Consider the following 24,396-nt stretch of genomic DNA (forward strand, 5'->3'; position numbering starts at 1 on the left):
CGTATTATTTTTACTTATGCAGAAAAGAACGTCATCGCTGTCGTAAATTGTAGCCTATATGCTACCAATATATGACGATGCGTCAATGTCATAAGTCAATAGAATCAAACTCCATCCCGATATAAATTTAAGTTCAAACCAGTACCTTCTTGTTTACAGTCTCCTACGATATAAATCTATTTTTCGACAAATAGACCTGCGTTCAATTTCGGAGGCCTGATTTACAGATAATTAATTAATGTTCTGTCAGTACCCTACATGCATACGCGTAGCATATCTGGATTATCAGACGTGGATCAAAAATAAAAAATAGATATTGCATTAGATAGGCATGATAGGCGAGACTTTAGACTTTTGGAATCAAGTTTGAAATAGTCTGTTTTCTTTCCCCTTTACATACATCTCGAATTTTTCATCACAGATCCTAGAAAGAATTTCTTTCTAGGATCTGTGGTTTCCCCGGGTGGTTTCATGATGCAAAGTTTTTGGCATCGTTTACCCTTTCTGTTATCCCACCATGGTCTGTTTCCAGTCGGAAATAAGGGTGTCATTTCCGAACTCTGATGAGATGCAGGCACCTGTTTGTTCAGAGCCAGTGGCGTAGGGGTTGTTGCGTCCGAGACAATGCCCCCCCCCCCCCAATTCTTGAAACAATTGCGCGCGCAAATTTGCACCTCTTTTTCATCTCTTGGAGGGGACGCAGAGTCGATGCTGAATTGCTCAATTCCCCCCCCCCAGGTGGCGCCCAGGGCATGCCCCCGCAAGATACACCTAGTACCTTAGAATCTTTTTTTCCCGTTAGCACTTTAAGTTCTATAAAGAACCCTGAAAAGTTCTATAAAGAACCGTAAAGATTTAAATATGCCTAGAAACTTTGTAATTCATAGGGATTCGTAACAAAATTAAGAAAGGTCAAAAGAAGTGTTTCGGACCCCCACCCCTCACTTCTCCATTTAAAACTTAACATTCCCTCTCGATCATGGTTCAAGTAGAAAATTCAGATTTCCCCCTCAAGACCGCAATAATAAAAATCGGATGCCCCCTTAAAACTCCTATACTAACCCCCTGGTGTAAATATTGAAGCCAAAAGGCCAAAAGGTTGATTTGGTTTGAGTAAGGTGTCAAGAAAATAATGGTGACGGGAAATTGAATCTTGCATAGAAGTGGTGAACGAAAGACACCAACATGGCCCTGGGATCATTCAATATCGAGATTTGTATTATGTGCGGTTTATCCCATCGCAGCAAACACCAACATGTTTTTAAAACGTTACAACATGTTATAAACCAGTGGTATAGTCAGCCAGGGGCGGGCAGATGGGCAGAGCCCCACGAACAAATTTCAGGGAGAACAGGGGACGGCAAAGAGCAAAATGTCCTTAAAATGACCAAAAAATTGGACAAAAATGACAAATGGGGACGAAAATCTGACTTTGCTCCCTAAACATGCTAAATGGAGACGAAAATCTGGCCTTGCCCCCAAAATGGGGACGAAAATTTGGCTTTCCACCGGCTTTGCCCCTCACACCAAAATTATACGCTACTGTAATAAACGCGTTTTCATTTTGGTCATAACGTATTAATAATAACATTTATCATGTTTATTTAAATTTTGGGAGCATGGTGGCCTAGCGGACCGGCACTGACTCATAATCGGAAGGTTGCGGGTTCGAACCCTCGGCGACGCTATCGTGTTGTGCCCTTGAGTAAAGCACTTTATCTCGATTACTCCTCTCCACCAGGTGTTTAAATGGGTACCGGCATTCTTACATGTGCTGGGAAGGTAACAGACTCGCTGTAGCGGACTAGCGATCCTCCTATAGCAATATTACATGGAGGAGTCTGGCCCAATCGCCAATGAAAGAGAGATGGGCACTCTGATAACTATTTATACAGGATCGTTTCCTTTACCTTGACCTTAACTTTATTGTAAATTTTGGACTATGCTCATACAAACCGTTTTGTATGAAAAAAACCAAAACAAATCACTACAACAATACTTTTAAAATCTTACCATAGTCTCATAATGTTATTGTAAAAATTTTTTAGCAAACATTTTGCCAAATATTTTGACTATAACATTATGTTAAAACTTTTACATCACATTTTAAATTGCTTTCTGAATGTTATTAAGGGATCTAAAATGAGCGTTTATTGCGTTTCGACAGTATTTTTTGTGGGACATGAGAGCACCTCGGACCTATCGAATTGCATTCTGAATACGAAGCATGACATGTCTTTCTGATATCAAATAATTTTCATTTTTTGAAAATCACAATATAATACAAATTTTATGTCAAATTATAAAAATTTGATATTTTTCAAATTTTTGATATATAACAGTCCTCAAAGTAAATTATATAAATCTAATGATATATTCTTAAAGTGTATGTAGCAGGGAGGAAAAGCCGACGGTCAATTGAAAATTTTGACCTTTCATATTGAAGATATGGATTTTTTTTCCAAAAAGACCTAATTTTTTTTTTGGTTTTTGGGAAAAAAAATCCATATCTTCAATATTAAAGGTCAAAATTTTCAATTGATTGTCGGCTTTTCATCCCACCTACATACACTTTAAGTATAAATCATCAGATTTATAAAGTTTACTTCAAGTACTGTTAAATATCAAAATATCAATTTTAATGATTTGCCATAAAATGTGTATTAAATTGCGAATTTCAAAAAATCAAAATTATTTGATATCAGAATGACATTCTTCGTATTCAGAATGCAATTCGATATGTCTGATGTGCTCTGATGTCCCAAAATAAATATTGTCCAAACGTTCATACCCCAGCCCTTAAAGCGTTTGACTTTTTATTACCGGCGACATTTAGAGCTAGTCATATCTCAAATTAAATTAAACTGGCCCGAGTTATTATTATGACCAGTTTAAGCCTTATTAATGACAGGTTCCAAAGAGCAAAGATCAACCATTATTAATTCATTGATATTAAAAAAAACCGGGAAAAAACTCCCGCAAAAAACTGCACGTAAATGTTACGCCTTCTCTTTAATATTTGCTCTGGGCCAATGTTCATACGTGTTTTACATTCACCCCGCGTCGCGCGCACCCCATTTATAAATTAACCTTTATAAATAGTATGAAATTGCACATGTTGCCAGTAAAAACCGGCATGAATATGCTAGATCGTAACCCCTCCTAGATTTTAATGCGTCCGTCGCCACTTTAGATGAAGAATTGTAAGGGTGTGTTCATAAATACTTTGGTGGGGGAGTTGGAACCTCGAACGTCAAAATTTTTTTGATCCAAAAAAGGGTGGATTTTTAAAAAATGTTTTTGATCCCCCCTTCATGTCTTTGATCCCCCCTACATGTCCTAAAAAAGAAACCAAAAATATAGTGGCATAGATTTATTTTTGACATTGGGGTTGGAGAAAATTTCTTGAAGTCCAGTGAATCCAGCACCTTTTGCCGACAAAATAAGTTTATGGTACAAATGCGCGCGAAGCGCACAAAAAACTGCCATATTGAAGCTAAACTGGTGAATATAGGCCTAGTACAAAACTGCCACGGAATTAATTTATTTTAAAATGACCAAATATGGGATTAATTTGGTTAGGAACCCATATACAGACGTCAAAATTGGGGGGGATGATTGTATCATCGACCATCCCCCCTATCAACATATTGGGGGGGGGGGATTTACCCCCCATCCCCGGGATCTACCCTATGGTCATTAACTCATTAGCCTAAAATACCATTTGGAGTTCTTGCTCATTGGAGTCATACGGTAGTGTTATACGGTACACCCAAATTGTAAAGTGCACACATTTTGTTGATTTGTAGCTTGAGATTACAAAATTGAACACTTAACAATTTTGGAATGTAGGCCTACATGCCTTCTCGTACATTTTACCCCGAAATTTTACCCTCAAATTTGTTTGACCTCCCCCTATTAAGGACTGGGTTTTGTTATCCCCCTTTTTTAGGACCCAATTTTTTTGCCCCCCCCATATTTTCCACCCCCCCCCCCCCCAAGTATTAATGAACACTCCCTAACCCTCGGACTAGTACCAGGCCTCGGACACTCACCATTGCCATGTTTTGTTTTGTTTTGTTTTGTTTTGTTTTGAATTGGAAATTCCTCCTTTTGTGTAGGAGCACCTCTTCCTTCTTGAAGAGTAGATTCAGTTCACTAACATCCACTAGTCACTTGACAATCACAAAAATGGAAGAATTTCTCGTTCTTCCTTTACACTAAGTCACAAATCACAATCACATTTAATCCAAAATATATATTCAGTTAAGTTGTCAGCAGCAGCGAGGGAAATAGGGTCAGGCAGGGGGCAGGGAGTAGATAGGCTGTCCGGTACGGTGTCCAATTCTATTCTTGCATCACAGCAGTTCAGGATCTGTAACAAGCACAAAAATATATGGCACTTGTTAAAGGATCATGCAAAGTTCTGTTCTGTTCATATTAATGTCAAAGCAAGTGATAACTTGAGGCTACAAACAGCAGCATGCAAATATGGCGGAGAGTGCAGAAGCATACAAGCGTATCAGGATCTGAAATGCGTGCATCCATCCAAACGAAAGTGTGTCAAACAGTGCAGGCTGACATCTATAATCAGGTGGTGCTAGTGCAAGTCCAATTGCACAGCTCGGTAACTTAGCAACCAAATTAAATCAAATCAAAAATACGGGTGTACTGCAGAATGTACTGGCATGCAGGTAATAATAGGGAGAGACAACTGGCCTCTCTAACACAGAGCCAACATGCTCTAATGAAAATCGTATGGTTGTGTATGCAACTGGTTAGTTCAAATAAAGGTAAGTGCATATATTAAAGATCATGCAAAGATCTGTTCTGTTCATATTAATGTCAAAGCAGGAGGTGACATAAGGTTACACCACCGCGGCATGCAAATATGACAAAGAGCGCAGAAGATTTGCATGTCAGGATCTGGAATGCGTGCATCCATCCTAGTGAAAGTGTGTCAAACGGTGCAGGTAAACATCTAAAATCGGGTGGTGCTAGTGCAGCTCCAATTGCACAACTCAGTAACTCAGCAACCAAATCATATAAAAATTACAGATACACTGCAAAATGTGTTGGCATGCAAATAATAAGGAGAGTCAACTGACCTCTCGAACACAAAATCAGCATGCTCTTAACGAAAATCAAATGTTCATAATCATACATGCAGATACATGTAGTTAATTCCAACAAAGTTAATCAGAACAGATCCGGGTGCTAATGCAGACAGAGTCACTTAACAAGTGCACACAATTTTCCTCTTGAGTGCTTATCTTCACAGTCCAATAATACTGTGCATGTGAGCGGGACAGTGCTGCATCTAGTGGTGTCCAGGTCCAGAGATCTGTTGTTGCTGCATCAGGATATTCCATCTCTTGATGTGCATCATGTAACATGCATTTGTCGCTATCCTCTCAATAGTGATCCTCTTGTCCATCGGGAGGCTGGCGGTTTCCAAGAAGTTGGAGTGCTGAGGATTTAGCAGCATCATTGCACAGCCTGCTTCCGTCCTGATTGCTTCCATCACTTTTACATATGCCTCTGTACCTCGGGTGGTGTTCATCATCTCACTGACTGCTGCATCTTTTAGTTCCTTCAGAGCAGGGCAGGACGCGAGGAAGTGGTCTCTGTTCTCCGGAGCTGTGTTGCACACCTTGCAGGTTGGGTTGACTCTGTTTTGATTGAATCTGGCAATATTCCCCTGCAGCTTGTATGTTCCTACCAGCAGCTTTGCTCTGATGTTAGCACGTTTTGAGAGCTTAACACTTCCTTGGGCAGATGTCCACACAGGGTGGGGTTGATTCACCTGGAACATTGTGGTGTCAATATACTTCAGGGATTGGAGTTTGTCAGCATCCTGTCTTAGCTGCTCCGTCCAGTGTCTGCTGATGCTTTCCTTAACCATATCTTTCCATCTTGCTTTAGGTGGTGTCTGCAGGAGGAGCTCACTTAATGGAGGAAGGTTGTAGTGTGCAAGGAGCCGGTTGGTTTCCACAGTCCAGGAGTTGGGCATTTCGGTGAGATACTGCCTCTCTATGATGTGGTATATGTGGCTTTCCTGGTGGTTGATGGCATTCCACAACAGAGATAGTCTGGCTTGGTGAATTCTTGCCGCAGCAGGCAGGGCTCCGAGGAGAATCATAGTTCCAGCATTGGCAGTTCTGTCAGGTAGGCCCTGCAATATCTTCAGAGTGCGGGTGTGAAATCTGCAGATGGCCTCGATTTGTCTTGAGGCACTGCACCATGTCTCTGCACCATAAACAAGCCTGGGCATCACATACATGTTGAAGATGTGAAGAGCAGTGGTGGGGTTCATCCCATCGCACCCATGAAGGCAAGTTCCTAGGAGTCCATACATAGACCTCCTTGCAAGATTCACAATTTGCTCTGCCCTGGTCTTATTAAGGGTGGTATAGTTGCCCTGAAGGATTCCTAGGTGGGTGGCTTCACTGCGTTCAACAAGCGGAGTTGTGTTCAGGGAGATAGTCTGCATACTGTCTCTGGATCTTGTGTTATACCTCACCACCACACTCTTTTCGGTGTTCAGAGTGTACCTATTGATGCATGTGTAGTCATACACTAGATGGAGGAGGTCCTGGGCATTTTCATCACTGTCGGCAAGGATCAGCCGGCTGGAAATGGACCGATGCGTAGGCTACACGGGGATCTCTCAAGATCTAGGAGAAGATCATTTACAAAGACCTTGTAGGCTAGCGGAGACATTTTACCTCCCTGTCTTACTCCTTGGTTGATGTTGAATGGGTCAGAGTCTCCTCCTTTCCATCTTACAGATGCTAGGTTGTTTCTAGACCATTGGGCTATGGTGCTCCATATGTCAGTTGGTATCTCTAGCAAAGCGAGCTTTCTCAGGAGGCCATTCTGCCAAACCACATCAAAGGCCTTCTCCGCATCCAGATAGACAGCTATAAGCGGTGATTTGCTTATTTCCCTGGCTAGTGCTTCATTCAGAGCGAGAGTGGCCGATAGGATGGCAGTCTCTGCTGTGAATCCGAACTGCAGATTGGATTGTTTGTCCTCGAAGTAGGGTTCGACCTTCTTGGTGATAACATCCTCGAATACCTTACCAAGAGTGGATGTGATGGTTATCCCTCTATACTTGGTTGGGTCATCCTTTGTGCCTTTCTTTTTCCATATCGGTTTGATAATTCCAATCAGGAAGGTAGAGGGAATGTACTGGAGAGTCAGAATGGCGTTGAAGATTTCCGTGAGGGGTTCTACCAGGATGTCTTTTGAGTGGATCAGGTGTTCCCCAGCAACATCATCGCTGTCCATCGCTTTCCCTTTTTTGAGCCTGTCGAGAGCTTCTTGGACCTCTTGATAGGAGATAACTGTCTGGTCCTTCCCTCTGTTGTCCAGTACATTTCCTTCAAGGATAGCAACGTCAGCTTCAGCCTTCACTTTATGATCTTCAAGGAAATTTACCGCTGACTTAGGCTGACCCAGCTCTTCAAAGTATGTAGCAAATCCTTTGCGAACCTCCTCAGGGCCATCATAGGTTGAATTGTGTACGCTGAGGGTATTTGTTTCTTGGTCGTTGGTCTTCCTCTGTCTGTTTATCAGCCTATGAAATATCTTGAGATCTGCTGTGGAAGAGGCCATAATAGCGTCCTGAAGGTCAGCTCTCTTCTTGGCTTCATCTGCCCGTACCTGCTGGCGCAACCTGCGCTTATCAGATTTCATCTTAGTTGTTAGGGGATGGTCTTTCGGTGGTCTGAGAGCCATCTTCCAGTTGGCGAAGGATGCTTTGCATTGGCTCTGGATCGTAACAGCAGCAGGCGAGAGTTTCTTCATTCCACTCTTGCTGGGAGAACGGGCAGGGATACATTTATCTGCCGCACTTTTGAGCATGGTGTTAAGAGACGCCACAGCTAAATCAATCCCAAGGTTGTAGCTCAGATCCCATTCTCTGTGTAGAATACGTCTATCCACTTCTTCTCTGTACTCGAGGGTTGCCGGAGGTTTCCATTGGAGTCTTTTTTGGCCTCTCTTCTGGTGTCTGGGTGCCTTCCTGATGTTGCTGTATACCTTGGCGATCACTGGGGCATGGTCTGAGCCGTTGGTGGCAGTGACATCGTCTTTGTCCACCAGGACAGTGACCTCCTTCACATGGACAGCATTGCTTTTATGTTCCATGAAGTAGTCCACTGTTGATTTGTCGATCCCATTTGAGTGGTAAAATGTGGGAGTGTCAGGGTAGTTCTCGGGCAGGCTGATTGATTCTTCGTCGCAGAACTGCCTCAGAATTCTATCATGAGTATTGGGAGGTGATCTGTGAAGAGATGCGTTAAAATCCCCGCATATGATGAAGTCATGGCTGCTGGAGTGATTAGCTATGATCTGGGAGATGTTATCTAGAGTGTCCTTCAGCTCGCTTTCTGAATCGTTTCTTCCTCTGGATGGTAGGTAGACATTCATCAGGCAGATATTACTGTTCTTATTGTTGAGCGTGATTGCACAGACTCTGGTGTTGGTGATTGGCAGCGGGCATACTTTGAAGTGGTCTTCAACTTTATTTTGCCAGATGATTGCAGTACCCTTTTCGCCTCTGGATCGATGGGTAGGGATCGTCATATCAAGAGAGTCAAAGCAGGAGACAGTGCATGAGATATCCCCCAAGTCTTCTAGCTTCTGCTTTGCCTCATACTGGTGCAGCCAGTGCTCCTGGACCATAGTGATGTCGCACAGCTGGGTGAGTTTTTGTAGAGTGGTCCAGTTGGAGCTATACCCCCTCATATTATATGAGGCGAGGCGAACTGCTCTCTTGGGAGCTAGTTCCGGTGGCTGTTGGTAGTGGCTCTGCCCTGTCCTAAAAAATGACTTCTGTGTGTGCTGTTCATGCTTACATGTACATCATCTGAGTCACTTTTTCCAGGCTGGTTTTTTGCTGACTTGGGTGGGTGAATTCTCAGCATGCCTGTGTCAGAGTTTCCATCAGTCGGGGTTGGTGCGGTTGCGGGATGTCCCAGGAAATTGTTACCATCCGGTGACCTGTCACATTCATAGATGCTCTGGTCCTGCAGCTGCTTAACACTATGTTGGGAATTATGTCCTGCATCGCGTGATTCATTTTCACGACGTATCATCTTGATCTGCTTACACAGATCCTTTATGGTGCTCTGATCCTCGGTATCACCTTCCTGGCTGTTCTCCTGCATGGTGGATTCGTTGCCGACGATGTTTCTTGGTAGAGTCAGGACCTCTTCATGGTCAGTCGAGTTCCTCTGATCTTCAAGGTTTGAGGCATCATTGTAGTTGTCAGTCTTGTTACTTAGGCTGGTCGGTCTATTCCCATTGGTCTGCCTACTCAGCTCTTCTCTGTTGAAGTAAGTCCCCCGTTTTGGGACCTGGCCTTTGTGGTATTCATGGTCGCTATTGGGGGCTCCATTGGTGTTGGTGTGCCGTCGAGTCCTCCCATACCCCTCATTGGGTGTATTGTGGTTGTAATTTTTATTTCTCATATCATCACCATGTTGAGGGGGCCTGCTCTCTTTTGAAGCCTGTGGCACATTGTCCCTGCAGGGTTGATTGAAGCCCCACGGAGGAGTCCAGCCTGGTGGCCCAGTGGGATTAAATGCAGGGAGGTTCATCATCATGGGATGTATCCATGGGAATGGTAGTGGAAAGCAGGGTGGTGGAGGACGCTGTTCGAGGAGCGAGAGGCGGTGTTTCAGAACAACAATCTCCGCAGCATTTACACAGGCTCTAAGGTCTTGTTGAGGAGGCGTTGCCGTGGTTTGCTGTATGCTAGGACCTGGGCTATAATTGTTTGACATGTTAGCAGCCGCTTGGGTTCTCAAGAGTCTGTTGGATTTCTCTGATTCCGAGAGCTGGTTTTCCAATCTCTTGATATACCTCTGGGCAACTTGATTCTTCTCTCGTAGCTCTTTAATCTCCCTTTCAGCTTTCTGGATGGATTTGGAGTTGGTAATTGATTCAGCCCCTGCTTCCGGAACCTTAGGAGGGCGTCCCCGGCGTCTTGGTTCGTTTGTAGGCTTGTCATTGGCATGGTCGAATGAGAGTTCTGTGTGGTTTGGTTTCAGAATATTCATCCTAGGAGCAATCGTTGTGTGCGCCATCTCCTTTAGGGTGAATACGTTATGGCCATTGGGATCGTCTGAGTTCACTCCACCAGTGGCCTGGGTTTTCTCGGTGTCGCTGGATAGAGTCATATGCTCTTTTTCTTTATCCTTCCTCTGGTTCTGGAAAACGCGTCTGGAATTGGTATCGCTTTGAATAGGAGAATAGTTGGGGATTTCAATGATTGGAGGGGCGGAAGACTTGGGCCGAGCTCCTTGGTCTCTATTGTCAGGGCAAGTGGTATGATCCATGTCTTCCGTAGAGTCATCCGTACGGCTTATCCTGTCAGAGCTGACATCCTGCAGATCTTTCGGGGAACCTGGATTAGCGCCAGGGTTATCATGGCCGTCTGTTGGTGACATCTCATTACCCGCTCCATATGTGGTTGCCATCTCGCTGTCGGCTCCATCTGTGGCCGTGGGTGTCATCTCGCTGTCAGTTTCATCTGTGTGTGTCATCTCGCTGTCAGGGATATTGATGCCGTTTTCAGTATGTGTCACCTCAGTGTCAGGGAGAGTTTCATTCTCTGCTTTACAATAAAGACAAGAGTACCCGCAACTAGTTCTTCTGAGCTAGTCAGCCATCTTGTTATTGATACCTTCACACTGGTAGTGGTACCAATTATCGCATAAGTCACATGCAACCATTCTGTTGGTATCTGCGTCGTCGCATGATTTGCAGGCTGACCGGAGACCTTGGTTAGTGCTGCTGCTATTTAGGACCTCATGCGAGTCTTGTACTTGAGGGGCATTCTCAATGGCTCTCTTCTTGGGTGGTGTTTTCTTTCGTTTCTGTGGTGGAGTGGCGACCTTCCCTTTGCGGCATTTCTCAAGAGCTTCACGAAGGATGGTGTTTAGGTTCATTGCTGCTGGAAGCTGCTTTTTGAGCGAGTTGAAAATAATGGGCAGATCTTCTTCCAAGAATAAATCATGGGCTTTCCCATTTATGAGCATTGAGTTCGCCGTATGGTACAGATTAATGGTATACTTGGTCAGCTTCCCCGCCTCCCCGTTCAGCTTCCTGTTGACAATTTTAATTGACTCGTCTGTATTGGCATTCTGAAGGTCACGTCTATCAGTGATCTGAGCCATAGCATGTTTCTTGCTGACTTTGGTGAAGTAGGTCTTGAGAGCTGACTTGACAATCTCGTACATACCAGTGTTGAATTTTATGAATGTTTGTCTACCATTATCCCTTGATTCAACTTGAATTGGAGGAATGTCACATGCATCAATCTTTTTGCCAATGGCTTTCTCCTTATTAATCGCATAAGATCTTGTTTGGATTGAGCGGGGAATTGGTCTAGTATCATCCTGTCTTGTTGCAGATAGCTCAAGCACATCCGGAGATTTGACAAGTGTCAGACTGCTGTCAGAATCGGTCCGATTCCTCTTCATTTGCCGTCTTGTCACATGCATAGTTTATTGATGGAGTGAGCAATCCTAAGATTGGTAACTAAATTAAATTTAGCATGATGGTAGCAAAATAATATGGTGGTAGCAAAATAATATGCAAGCAGGTGATACGAAAACAAAGCAGGCATTTAACATCAGCAGTGTGAGTTAGTAAACACATGTCATGAGGATTATAATCAGCATAGGGTAGGGATCATGCAACAGGGTGAACATCAAACCAGGTAGCTCTTGTACGATGATACGGTGATACTCACATGTGCGTTGCACCAGTGAATTAACTGCAGCCTTCAGATGACCTTGCTCTTGCGTTGTTTTCAGCACTCTGTAGGCACTGGCAGGAGGCACAGCAATTCTAGCATAAGAAGAAAAATTTAAACAATGGTTAAGAGGAATCAGTAGGAGTTTCATATGGTACCGTTTCTCATACAGGTTTATTGTAAGTATGCTCTGAGGTACACATAATAGTCTCTGAGTAGACATCCAAGTAGCTCCAACCTCTTATATGAGCGAGGCGGGAGTTTGTTTATCAAATCGATGATCATCTATCTTCCACTTGAGATCGAGTCGGGCAGGTTCAGACCGTGCTGAACAGGTTGGTTTGCGATATGCAGGTATGAGGCTTATCTTGGCACGACATATACACATTACATGTACATCAGCATCAACTTACATACATGCACATATAATATATATATATAGATATACAATAGTACACCCGTGTATTATAGCAGCTTTGCCTTTGGGTTACAAGATGATCATGATGATTATGAAATGTGACAATGTCAGTGAGTTCATGCAGAATCATACAGTTCAATACACTTGGTTTTATATATAATACAGAGACATGCCCCCTAAAATATTGCCTGACCCTAAGAGGGAGATCACACTATCATAGTGGATCAAAGTTATTTAGTACTTATGTGATTGTGTGACTGTGATAATTGATATAGTTGGAGTCTTCATGGCACAATTTCAGAATACGAGCCTCCGACCTCCGACTATAATGATGTAGGGTACATACGTCCACGACTACAAAACAACACACAGACACAGCGGCAGTAGAGCGCCGATAGAAACACGGCTTTTTCTTCTCTCCGGTGAGTAGCAAACTCAACACGTTGTGAAGAACAGAAGCTTAGTGGCGTCCGCAGCTATTTTGTTGCCAGAATCAACGATCGTTACAGACGATCAGGAGGAATTTTGATTTTAATTGGAGATTTTTAGATTTTTAGATGTTTACAACCTCCATGCCGTCATTTTTATGTATGTTAAAAGCGTAGCCTATAATTATGAGAAACAGTAGAGGGCGAAAATGTGATGGCTATAGAAAATTAATGGAGGCGCTGTTGTCTGTTGATATTGGGCTTAGGCGGTATAGGACACGCGTCACGCGACGTACGAAGTTCAGTGACGAAAGCTATATAAAGCTGCTGTACAATGAACATGATGAAGGCTAAGGCTATATTACAAAGTGAAATTTCAATTAAAAATACTACACTTACGATGGAGTACGGTGTTGAGCAAAAACCCATTTAGTGATCCCAGCGAAAGTGTAAAAAAAATTGTTTCATAGCCTAAATTGCTTAAAGGGCATTTTGTGATCCACAGCCTCAACCCCCCCACTTTTCTCAAAAAACAATTGAGATTTTTATATCGCTGGAATACTCTGGCTACATAATGTTTATGTACAAAATATTTCTTGCAGATTAATTCGTTTAGCAAAGATATCGCGAAATTTGAATTTCGTTCTGGTGCACCAGAACGAAATTACAACGCATTGTCTATGGAGCAGTGTAATACACATAATCATGCATAACTCGCAAACGCAAAATCGGAATCAACTGAAATTTTGGGAATATGCTTTTTCGTGGATATGTACTGAAAAATGTCATAAAAAGAGGATGCTAGGATCACGAAATACTCCTTTAAAGGATGCCTAGCATCCTCTTTTTGTTCACGCCAGTCGGAACGTTAACACCACTTGCACCCACATCTCATATGCACAGTTTATCCCTTACATACCCTGTGTCTCGAATAGCTATTGTAACCCACCAACCCTGTGGTTAAGAGGCTAGGAAATAATTCCTAATATCTCATACCCTCGTTTGTGTGCCCGGTTTGTGTGCCTTTATCTAATCCTGCTACCCATGTCAATTACTATTGAGCACATTTAATCCTGAGTGGGACTGCTCAGTGTATGATTTTTTTTGCCTTTTTATTAAACATGTTTGCAATTGGCTTACAGTCATCACATGCTGATAATACACATAACTGATTTATTTACTTAGTGATTAGGCATATATCTGTATAGAAACCTATTCATAGGCGATTTACTTCAGAAAATACACTGCACAAAATTAAGTCCATTCTCTATAGTTAAGAATGTTTATTGACTCTTGTAATAGCCAAGCAATGTGTGTATAGACATATCCAATGTATATTTTCTTTTACAAACTAATTAAATTGGTGTTCATAAAGCTGGGATATGAGACAAATATCCATGACAAAATCTAGCAAGACCACAATTGTAATTTGTTTACTTTAGTGATAAGGCATCTAGCATCTGTATAGAAAACTATTCAACAAAATAATTTGACATCGGGAAATAGCATCTGATGCATGATGGGCTGATACAGTAGACATTTTCATGTAATTTTCTTCGTATAATAGCCAAATTTGTTTCCTGCAGGTAGCTTAAAACCTAAATGCAAAATGAGGTTTTCTGAAAATTATTTTCCAGAGTCAAGATGCAAGTATCATTTATAATACCTCAAATCACTTATTTATTGTCAAATCAGTGCAGAATAGGTTAGTATATGAATATTGAAAGTTAGACCAAAGTAGCTCAAAGTACTATACACCTGTTCCGTGAACTTTTAAAGACAAATTCTTGTTACGACATTTTTCAGTAGATATCAACGAAAAAAGCTTATTCCCAAAATTTCAGTTGATTCTGATTTTGCGTTTGCGACTTATGCATGATTATGTGTATTACACGGCTCCATAGACAATGTCAATGTGTTGTAATTTCGTTCTGGTATACCAGAACGAAATTCAAATTTCACGATTGCTAAACGAATTAATCTGCAAGACATTTTTGTTCACGCCAGTGAACATTAAAACCGTTTGCACCCACATCTCATAATGCACAGTTTATCCCTTACACACCATGTGTCTTGAATAACTATTGTAATCCACCACCCCTGTGGTTAAGAGACTAGGAAATAATTCCTAATATCTCATACCCTCGTGTGTATGCCTTTATCTAATCCTGCTCCCCATGACAATTTAGCACATTTAATCTCCAGTGAGACTGCTCATGTGTAGGAAATTTTTAGCCTTTTTTATTAAACATGTTTTCAATTGGCTTATGGCAATCACATGCTGACAATACGCATAACTGATTGGTTAAGCAGGTCATCATGGTCAGTATTATTAGCTATAATTTTATTTATTTAGTGATAAGGTGCAATAGGCGATTTACTTCAGAATATAACTACAGCGCACAAAATTAAGCCCATTCTCTAGAGTTAATTGAACACTGTTAGTTAATTGATCGTTTATTGACTCTTGTAATAACCAAGCAATGTGTGTTCAACAAAATAATTTGAGATGTTACCAACATGCAGTGTTCCTGAAACACATTAGGTGATTTGCTTCCAAATAATACTTCTTTTAAAAGGAATGGGGTGTCAAATGGGAAATATCATCTGATGGGCTGATACAGTGGACATTTTGATGGAAATTTGTTTCCTGTAGTAGATACACCTGATCCGTGAACTTTGTCTCTTGTTTGTACCGTAAACATTATGTAGCCAGAGGTTTCCAGTGATATAAAAATCTCAACTTTTTTAATAGAAAAGTGGGGGGATGATGCTGTGGATCACGAAATGCCCTTTTAAAAGTGAAGGATCATTCAAAATTTCAAATTGTCACTTCTTGAAATTGGTAAAAAATGAAGAAAACAGTACCGGTAGTATTGGCAAAGTTGAAGCCCCATTCAAATACATGTAGCTAATTTATATACTATCAGTATAAATTACATTGTATACAAGCTTATACAGATTCATGTAATTTCAATTTTTTGTCTTAAATAGGCCTACACAGCGTTCGGGTGAACCACCAGCAAGCTATGTTAACACATTTGTGACCATCAGCTCTAACAAAAACCGGAACAAGTCGCATGTTTTTGAGTTAATAGCCTGTAAAGATGACATTCCCATCAAAAAAAAATATAATTTTGGAATTCTGGTATTTGACTGTGAGACTAAGTGGACTTCCAAATCCTTGAAAGTATTTAGTAAAAGGGCATTTCGTGATCCACAGCATCGTCCCCCACTTTTCTATAAAAAAAAAAGAGATTTTTATATCACTGGAAACCTCTGGCTACATAATATTTATATACAAAAAATTTCTTGCAGATTAACTCGTTTAGCAAAGATATCATGAAATTTGAATTTCGTGCTGGTATACCAGAACGAAATTACAACACATTGCCTATGGAGCAGTGTAATACACATAATCATGCATAACTCGCAAACGCAAAATCAGACTCAACTGAAATTTTCGGAATAAGCTTTTTTCGTGGATATATACTGAAAAATGTCATAAAAAGAGGATGCTAGGATCACGAAATCCTCCTTTAAAACGAGGTTTATTTAATTAATCAATAATTAACAATTGAACTATGATAATCCCTATTCAAGCCTATGTAAAGCAGGAAAACTAATTAGCTCATTACTCAGAATAGCAACTTGACAAAAATATCAAGGTATCATTTACAAAATTATTCATACCTTGAAAATGTATTGATGTTATGTATATATAGGCCTAGATATATTTTGACCTGCTGGATGTGACGCATGCATTTAAGAGAAAAGACAATTGAACATGTTGAAGAAGGGGAAAATTGGGAAACAAGGCCTCTAAAGTGAACAATTCCAGTATAGATTAAAGGAAAAAGTCATAAAATGATTTAAAAAAACACCAAGTTAGAGTAGGCCTATACATTCCATATAATAAGTAAACAAGAGCAAAAATAAATATAATGATTGTACCAATCGGCACTCGCTAGAGTCCGATGGACTAGGCTCAAGCAACTTGAAGCTCAAGCCAAGCTTAAAGGGGCATTTCGTGATCCACAGCCTCGTCCCCCACTTTTTTCAAAAAAAGTTGAGATTTTTATACCGCTACATAATGTTTATGTACCAAACATTTCTTGCAGATTATTTCGTTAAGCAAAAATATCGTCAAATTTGAATTTCGTTCTGGTGCACCAGAACGAAATTCCACAATGGCCTATGGAGCAGTGTAATACACATAATCATGCATAACTCGCAAACGCAAAATCGGAATCAACTGAAATTTTGGGAATAAGCTTTTTCGTGAATATCTACTGAAAAATGTCATAAAAGAGGATGTTAGGATCACGAAATCCTCCTTTAAAAGCTGCGCATGCTAGCCTGTATGAAGAGTAAATGGCCATCAGTTATACAATTTTTCTCTCTGCCCAGCCCTTGCGTCAAGAAATCATTGCAAATAGGGAATTCTTATTCCGTGCCCCAATGCAAAGGCTTTTTTTTTTCAAATCGATTGTAGGCAGGGGCGTAGCCAGCTTTCATGGTTGGGGGGGGCAAAATAAATTTTCGGGGACACAGACGAAAACAAATTGCAGTTGCATCGTACAATGCATATACCGGTTTTGTTTTTTAGACTGTACATGTCTTCAAGATTTTCGCCCATGATCGGGATGAAAGGGCTTTATTGTAACAATGCCCCCAAAATAGTATTTTACACTACGGTATTTTGGCCCATGATCGGGGTGAATTTTGGTTGAAAAGGGGTTCCTTGTCCCTTTTCTTTTCCTTTGCCCTCCAGATTTTGTCAGAGGGCACTTTTTCTTTCATTTTTTTGTGGGGGTACTCTGCCCCTGTCACCCGCTAGCTACGTTACTGATTGTGGGCTTCATGCCCCTGAGCCCCTTCACCTGGCAGGGGAGGCACCAGGCCCGTACGCAGGATTTCATTTGGGGGGTGCTGATTTTGAAAAAGTGGACTTTTTTTCCAAGGGGGGGGGCAATTTTGTGAAAAGTGGACTTTTTACCCAACATTTGAACCTTTTTTGTCCAAAGAAGCGTAAAAAAACAGATTCTGAAATTTTGAGACTTTTTGTATACTTTTCCAAATTTGGGGGGGGGCTCGTACGGGCCTGGGAGGACACTTTCGCTGCAGAAGTTAGAGAGGCCAGAGGAAATAAACTTGGAGATCTTTGAAATTGAATAAAAATAATATAGGGAAAAAAATGCAATAATTACTATTTCAACACAGGCCTGTAACAAGAATTGATTCTTTTCTTGGGGAGGGGAGGGAGGCAGATTTTGAAAAAGTGGACTGGACGGATTTTGAAAAAGTGGATTTTTTTCCCTAGCCCGAAACATCATGGCCCTAGTTGAAGGGACCGTTCACAAACACTTGTAAGGGGGGGGGCTGATGCAAAAAATTTTTATCGTGAACATTTTCATTCAGGGCCCCCCCTTTTTCGACATGAGTATCGGTCAACCCCATAGAAAAGCATATAAACTCCATTTTCCCAGGAAAAATTGTGGTCATTTTTTTCAGCCCCCCCTTAGGAGGGTGAAAAATTTTCAGGGCCCCCTTTTTGCATCAGCCCCCCCACAAGTGTTTGTAGTGTTTGTGAACGGTAGTGACGGAGGTGTGAGTACCTCGGGTTATTTTTTCCCAAAATTTTGATCGAATGACATAAAAAAAACCCCATAAAACCAGTTTATTTTTCGCTCACTAGTCACTACGCTCGCAGATAGGACTTTTTGGTTAAAAAGTTGGACTTTTGGCCTTTTACTTTTTTTTTTTTTACGGGCCAACAATTTTAAAATGTTGATTGTTTGTTTCATTTCAAGTTTAATACCCTCTCATCCTAGAAATGTACTGTCATTGGATTCCTGCCAATCACTTTGCTAATTGAACTGCGCCTGCGCAGTGCATAAAAAATCCCAACACATGCGCACTTCTGTCTCCTGCCAAAATCCTGGGAGAAATTATGTTGAGCTGTCCAATGTTGGACCTAAAACATTATTTCATTTTCCAGCAATTGTGAATTTTTGATGTATATATTATTCAGCCAATCCGTAGGTATACTTTATAGCTACGATTTGCCGGAGTTTTATCAGCTTTTGTGGTTCCAGAGAAAATTTACATGCTTTATAATAAAGTGCGCCGTTCACAACTTGTGAAGGTTTCTATGCAGTATACACAGTGGTAATACAATTATACTAAAATGCAGCAAACCTTTTACGAGCGCGACTACCGTGATGTTGCAAATTCGGCGCTAACAACGCGTACGGCGCACGGTTCATTCATAAATTTCCACTCAGCAACAATATATCGCCTTAGCAGCCAATCAGAGACAAGTGCGTTCAACGCAGTATATACGCGATGTAGTTACAATACGCGCTCGTCTAAGGTTTTCTGCATTTTAGTATAGCGCTGTACTGCCGTGCTATTCAATTCAATAGACATGTGTTGAGAACGTAGAAGTTTGTATTTTTATCGAAACTTTTGCCGCCATATTACGACAAGTTAGAGATATAACACGTCTTGCACATGTACCGTAGGACATATTGACACCATGAATCCCGTTACATACGATTTGGATACTTCAGGAGGCCTGATGGAGGTAAGAATTCGAGTCTATAGTTGTCGTTTCCCACCAAAATTGGCTGTGTGGCTCGCACATTCAGTCGCCATTTTGAATTGGTGAGTGTGTGTGTTGAAAACACGGTATTGTGCATGTACAAATAGAAGGCAGCTTGCTGTTTGTGGCGTCAATAATTCCCCCCGTTATACACATTATTCGCTGCAGAAGCATGTTGTTTATCAGTACTAAAATCATCGTCGATTGTTTTGCTTCATTTCTGTAGCAAATTCAGGCCATCATTGCCCCTCCAGAAAGTGAACATCCACCGCCAAGAAAAAGACGACGACATGAATATTACAGACGGCCTGGACGTGCAGTAAATCGTGATTCTTGTGACAGTTGCAAAGAGGGAGGTGATCTGATTTGCTGTGACCGTTGCCCAGCTTCATTTCATTTGACTTGCTGGTAAGAAAGTTTGATTATGCATACATGGTTGTGAGTTGGTAAAACATTTAAAAAATATTTGTTGTGTTGACCAAGTCACAATGCAAAGTCATACATTGGTTGAGTGTGTTGAATTGAGTCATGCAGCAACATGCATGATATCAATAATGGCACAGTCATGAGTGAACTCTGAAGTGATACACATGTACACATTCATTGACATTGCATTGAATGATCAATTGATCATTGTTGGATAAATTTTAAATTCAGCATAAATTACTTTCATGGCTAGTGCATTTGATAATGGCTACAACAACAAGATTTCCACACGTTTCTCTACTTCTACTTCTACATGTACATTGTACTTTTGGTAATTGGCAGAGTCCATAAGTCTGGATGTGATGCCAATTGGCCAATGGATGCGGTACAGTACGTACAAATGTTGCGTAGATGATTGACTCATCAAAATAACTATCATTCAAATCAAATTTGAGCATCAACAGAATATTTTAAACAAGCTTGTTGCAAAAAATTGCAAAACAGACGTCTAAAATGAAAATCCTACCTAACGCAAAACTGCTATTTTGTGTAATACTAATAGAGAACATCTGGGAGCAACTTAGGTTGCCTAATTCATACAGGAATTTGATTTGCACATATTCTATAATTAAGTTGGATGTGCAATTTTAACCTTTTTTTTAAATGCAATTGCAAACGCCTGTTGTGATCAGCTGTGTTTACTTCCGTACTAACAAAATAATGTTGCTTTAAGGGGGTACTACACCCCTCGATAAATTTTTGTCTATTTTTGCATTTTTCTCAAAAACTAATAACACAGTGGTAACAAAAGTTACATATATTATAGGGGCAAGGAATCCAGTTACTACATTGGAATTTCAGTGACCCAAGACAAGTGGTTTGTTATTTATGATAAGAAAAGAGGTAGGGGAGATTGGGGTTAGTTGGAACGCGGGGTAAGTTGAAACATTGTATTTTTTCTGACACAAAAAATTAATTTGGTAAAATACTGGCACCTAGTAATAGGTATTAGTAAGGGTCATCCACCAAATTAGCAACAGCACTGATGCCCCACCAGTGTTGGCTTGGGAAAGGAATATCTGTTTTTTGACTTACTGACTAATTTTATACCCCTCAGAAAAGATCGTTATCTCCATGTTGTTTGAAGATTCATGGGATTATTTTTTGAGTATCATAAGCACTAGTAGTAAGTCCCAGAATAATGTTATATAAAAGTTTTATTGTATTTCTTATTTTGTGTAATGAACTTTGAAATGTAAAAATAGGCATCGGGGTTAGTTGAAACTTTTGAGGTGGGGTTAGTTGACACGTGAAAATCGCATAGAAAAATATGGTTAAAAATTTGACTTTAAAAAAATTTGTAACATGTTTTCCATTTCTTCAATATTGCTTTAATATGGTTAAAAAGCAATAATACAAGCAAAAAGTGCACACAGAAAGTACATTTTATAATATTTTAGGCTTCTCATATTTTGGTCCATGGTGACACTCGTCACCTTGTGTCCAAAGTATTGACCCAAGCACTCCCACATATTTATTTATTCATTTTTTCACACTGATTGTATGTTAAAGGGTGCCTTCAAGGGAAGTATAACCCTAACAACACAATAATAATTATTTTGAAATTTTTATAAGCCGTGTTTCAACTAACCCCAACCTATGTTTCAACTTACCCCAGGGGTGGGGTTAGTTGTAACACTTTTTTTCAAATTTTCAAATTGGATTATATGTATAATCATAAGCAGGTCCAATAAAGTTTAAGGCTGTATTTGTAGCATGTATGTATATGTTTATACTGATATGGTTAGTGTTTCTTTAAAGTAATCGGTTTGCGTTAAAAAGACGATTTTGTGAAAAATGTTTCAACTAACCCCAATCTCCCCTACCGCTAGAATGTACCTCATTTTGTATCATATAAACTGAACCGCTTGTCTATAGTCACTGAAATTTCAGTGTAGTAATCGGATTCCTTGCCCCAATAATATACATAACTTTTGTTATCGGTGTGTTATTATTTTTTGAGAAAAATGCAAAAATAGTCACGAATTTACCACAGGGGTGTAGTACCCCCTTAATTAAAAGGTGTCATGGTTCATTGACAATGATTTCAAATAATTTTTGCTATTGTATTTTGAGCGAAAGTGAATTACATTCACATCAGGCTTCCCGTTAGTGTGCGTCATTGCGTCCAGACGCGTATTTTACAAATTTGGACGCAAGTTCACATGGCTAATCAAGTATTTTGCGTCCATGTCACATCATGTGGACGCAGACAAAACTTCGAAATTTTATCATTAATTGATGATAAAAATAAGAAATTTTTATTCCTTTATATTTTTAAGATAATAAAAGCCCCAAAATTTTGACCCACCTGCTAAGAATTGAAGTAAATTCTGCAATATTTGTATATATGCAACGTCAGGAAAACGTGAACTTTTTGCATGCTTTCCGAACGATCGATGTTTGATGGCCTGGGGAAGTCACAATTGATTTGTTTACAAGCCAGCTTGCTGGACTGAACACGTGCCGCCAACTTCTACGAAAATACGTGCAGTTAATGTTTATTTAATTATTTATCACAACCTGACAATATTCAATTTTTAATATTTTAAGTTTATTTTCTCATAAATAATCTAGGTTTCCTTTATTAGTATTATTGTTACGATGAATAAAAGCAATTTTAAAGACAAAATCCAAATGATAACCCTTTTTTTTATTATTTGTGGCAGCGCGCTAGCTTTAGCTTTGTAGCATCAACACCACGTTAATTTTTTAAAAGAAATGCGGAAGTAAAATACGAACGAAAATTTGTTCAAAGTTGACAGACTTTGCTCATGTTTTTGCACCTGTTTTTGACCACGTTTGGGACCAAAACTGACACAGAAATGAGAAAAATTACCATAGCGAATGCAGATGGAATATCACGGCGAAAATGCACTTTTATTTATTTTTAACAATCAACATTTGATGAGGTGTAGACCCGGGGTACATGTATGGTCACGTGTCTTATGGTGGGACCCCAAAATACCTGGTGACGTTACATTTTTCTCTCCTCTTTCTGATTTAACTTGCTGTCACAGGGCTATTCTTGGTTCAATTGCATCAAGTTTGGGCTCATTATACAGCCTGATTATTCTAATTTTCAAATATGTTTCTCAATTTGGAATGCCAATTTGTTTAATTAGTGAAAAATACCAAAATGTTAACGAAGATAAACCTGGTGGATAAGCGGTGGAGGATAAGCGGTGGAGGAGTATGTGCATTCTCTATGGGAGACATGGCATCTTTTTGAATTTTAAATTATATCATTGCCAAATTGTGTGCTATACTTGCAAATCATACCTCAAATGAAGGCTTGATCATTCATTATTCTTATTCAGCTATTAAAAGATCTAATTGTGTTTACAAGTACTCACTGAGAACCGCAAGTCACAAGAACCTCAATTTTTCCTATTCACTTACACACAAATGTCAAGATTTTCAGTCACAACATGCGTTTTGGCTTTCAATTCTTGTATCTTGAGAATTATACACCCTAAGATAGGAAATGTATACATTTTTGGAAAGCTCTTTACCCCAGGAATCCAAATATGCAGTTAAAATAAATGTAGGATACACTCTAAAGAAAAAAAAAAAAAAAATGTAATCAACATTTTGTGTGCTAAGTTACGATATTTTCACACCCTGTATCACCACTTTGGTCATTCATAACATAGCAAAAGTATAAATTTTATTCAAGCTCATAGTGTTGCCTGCCACAAAATTTGATTACATTTGAGGTATTCCATATCAGTAGCAAATGCAATAAATTATGAATTTACTAGTAAAATTAATTTTTTTCATGATATCACCCTATATATTTTCTTACGCACCCTGTATACCAACTTCATTTTTGCATAGTTGGATTCCTTGGAACATAAGCTTTCCAAAAAATGTATAGTTTTGTTGGTGTGAGATGTATAGTTTTAGACATGTAACAATTTAAGTGAAAAGGAGGACAAATGATCAAAATCAGTGCTTGTAACGCAAATATGCCCCACCATATGACACATGACCGTATGTGTGTATCGTCATAATCGTGAATTTCAGATGTACGCACAAAAATCTGTCTGGACGCAAGTTTTTGCAACCTCGTCAGCAAACTTGCGTCATTACGGACGCACATTTTTAAAACCTTAACGGGAACCCTGATTCACATGTTGTGTGGCTCGAAAAAGCAGGGAATTTGGGAAGCTCATTCCCAGAAAATGTGTGTGTTTGGAGGGAAATTCTGCAGTGTTGGAAATAGCTGGTATCGCGTAGCAAAATGCTACAAATTTGTAAACATTTATGCTATAAGTCTATAAGAACATCGCCTACCGTATTGTTTGTAATAAATGCTCCCCTTCTAATAAACGCCCCCCCCTCCAATTTTTCTGTGACAAGTTGACAAAAATTCCATGCTATATCGTGTGAGTAAGCTCAAAACTGGCATCAGTTGGTAAGTCTTTTCAGGGACAGGGACGATCGGTAAATTGCATGGACAAAACCTGTTATGACTCACACTTCCATCCATTCCATTGCCTAATTATGGTAAAATTTCACTAGATTCTTGCTTGATGATGTACTTACGGGTGTAATTTTGATGCATTTACCAAGAAAATGATATTTTCCATGGGCGTCACCATTAGGCCAAAAAAAATAATTGTTTGTTTGTCCTCCACAGCTTTGAAAGAGGATGTGCGGTAGGCGGATTTTTTTTTTTTTT

General features: G+C 40.0%; 1 protein-coding gene and 1 long non-coding RNA gene across 2 annotated transcripts in view; one reads left to right on the top strand and one right to left on the bottom strand.

The window, feature by feature from the left end:
• Positions 1–4,075: 4,075 nt before the first annotated feature.
• LOC140146795 (uncharacterized) lies at positions 4,076–12,738 on the bottom strand. Its single transcript, XR_011858309.1, has 3 exons — positions 12,535–12,738; positions 11,768–11,865; positions 4,076–4,375 (listed from the first exon to the last, which is right to left on the bottom strand). It is a non-coding gene; the product is annotated as an uncharacterized lncRNA (long non-coding RNA).
• Positions 12,739–19,014: 6,276 nt separating this feature from the next.
• The window catches only part of LOC140146796 (PHD finger protein 12-like), a 37,896-nt gene continuing 32,514 nt past the window's right edge, over positions 19,015–24,396 (top strand). The window contains 2 exon segments of the mRNA XM_072168678.1: positions 19,015–19,205; positions 19,450–19,631. Coding sequence (XP_072024779.1) covers positions 19,158–19,205; positions 19,450–19,631 — 230 coding nt within the window. The 5' untranslated portion in view covers positions 19,015–19,157.

Source organism: Amphiura filiformis, chromosome 2, assembly GCF_039555335.1.
Source record: "Amphiura filiformis chromosome 2, Afil_fr2py, whole genome shotgun sequence".
Taxonomy (NCBI): domain Eukaryota; kingdom Metazoa; phylum Echinodermata; class Ophiuroidea; order Amphilepidida; family Amphiuridae; genus Amphiura; species Amphiura filiformis.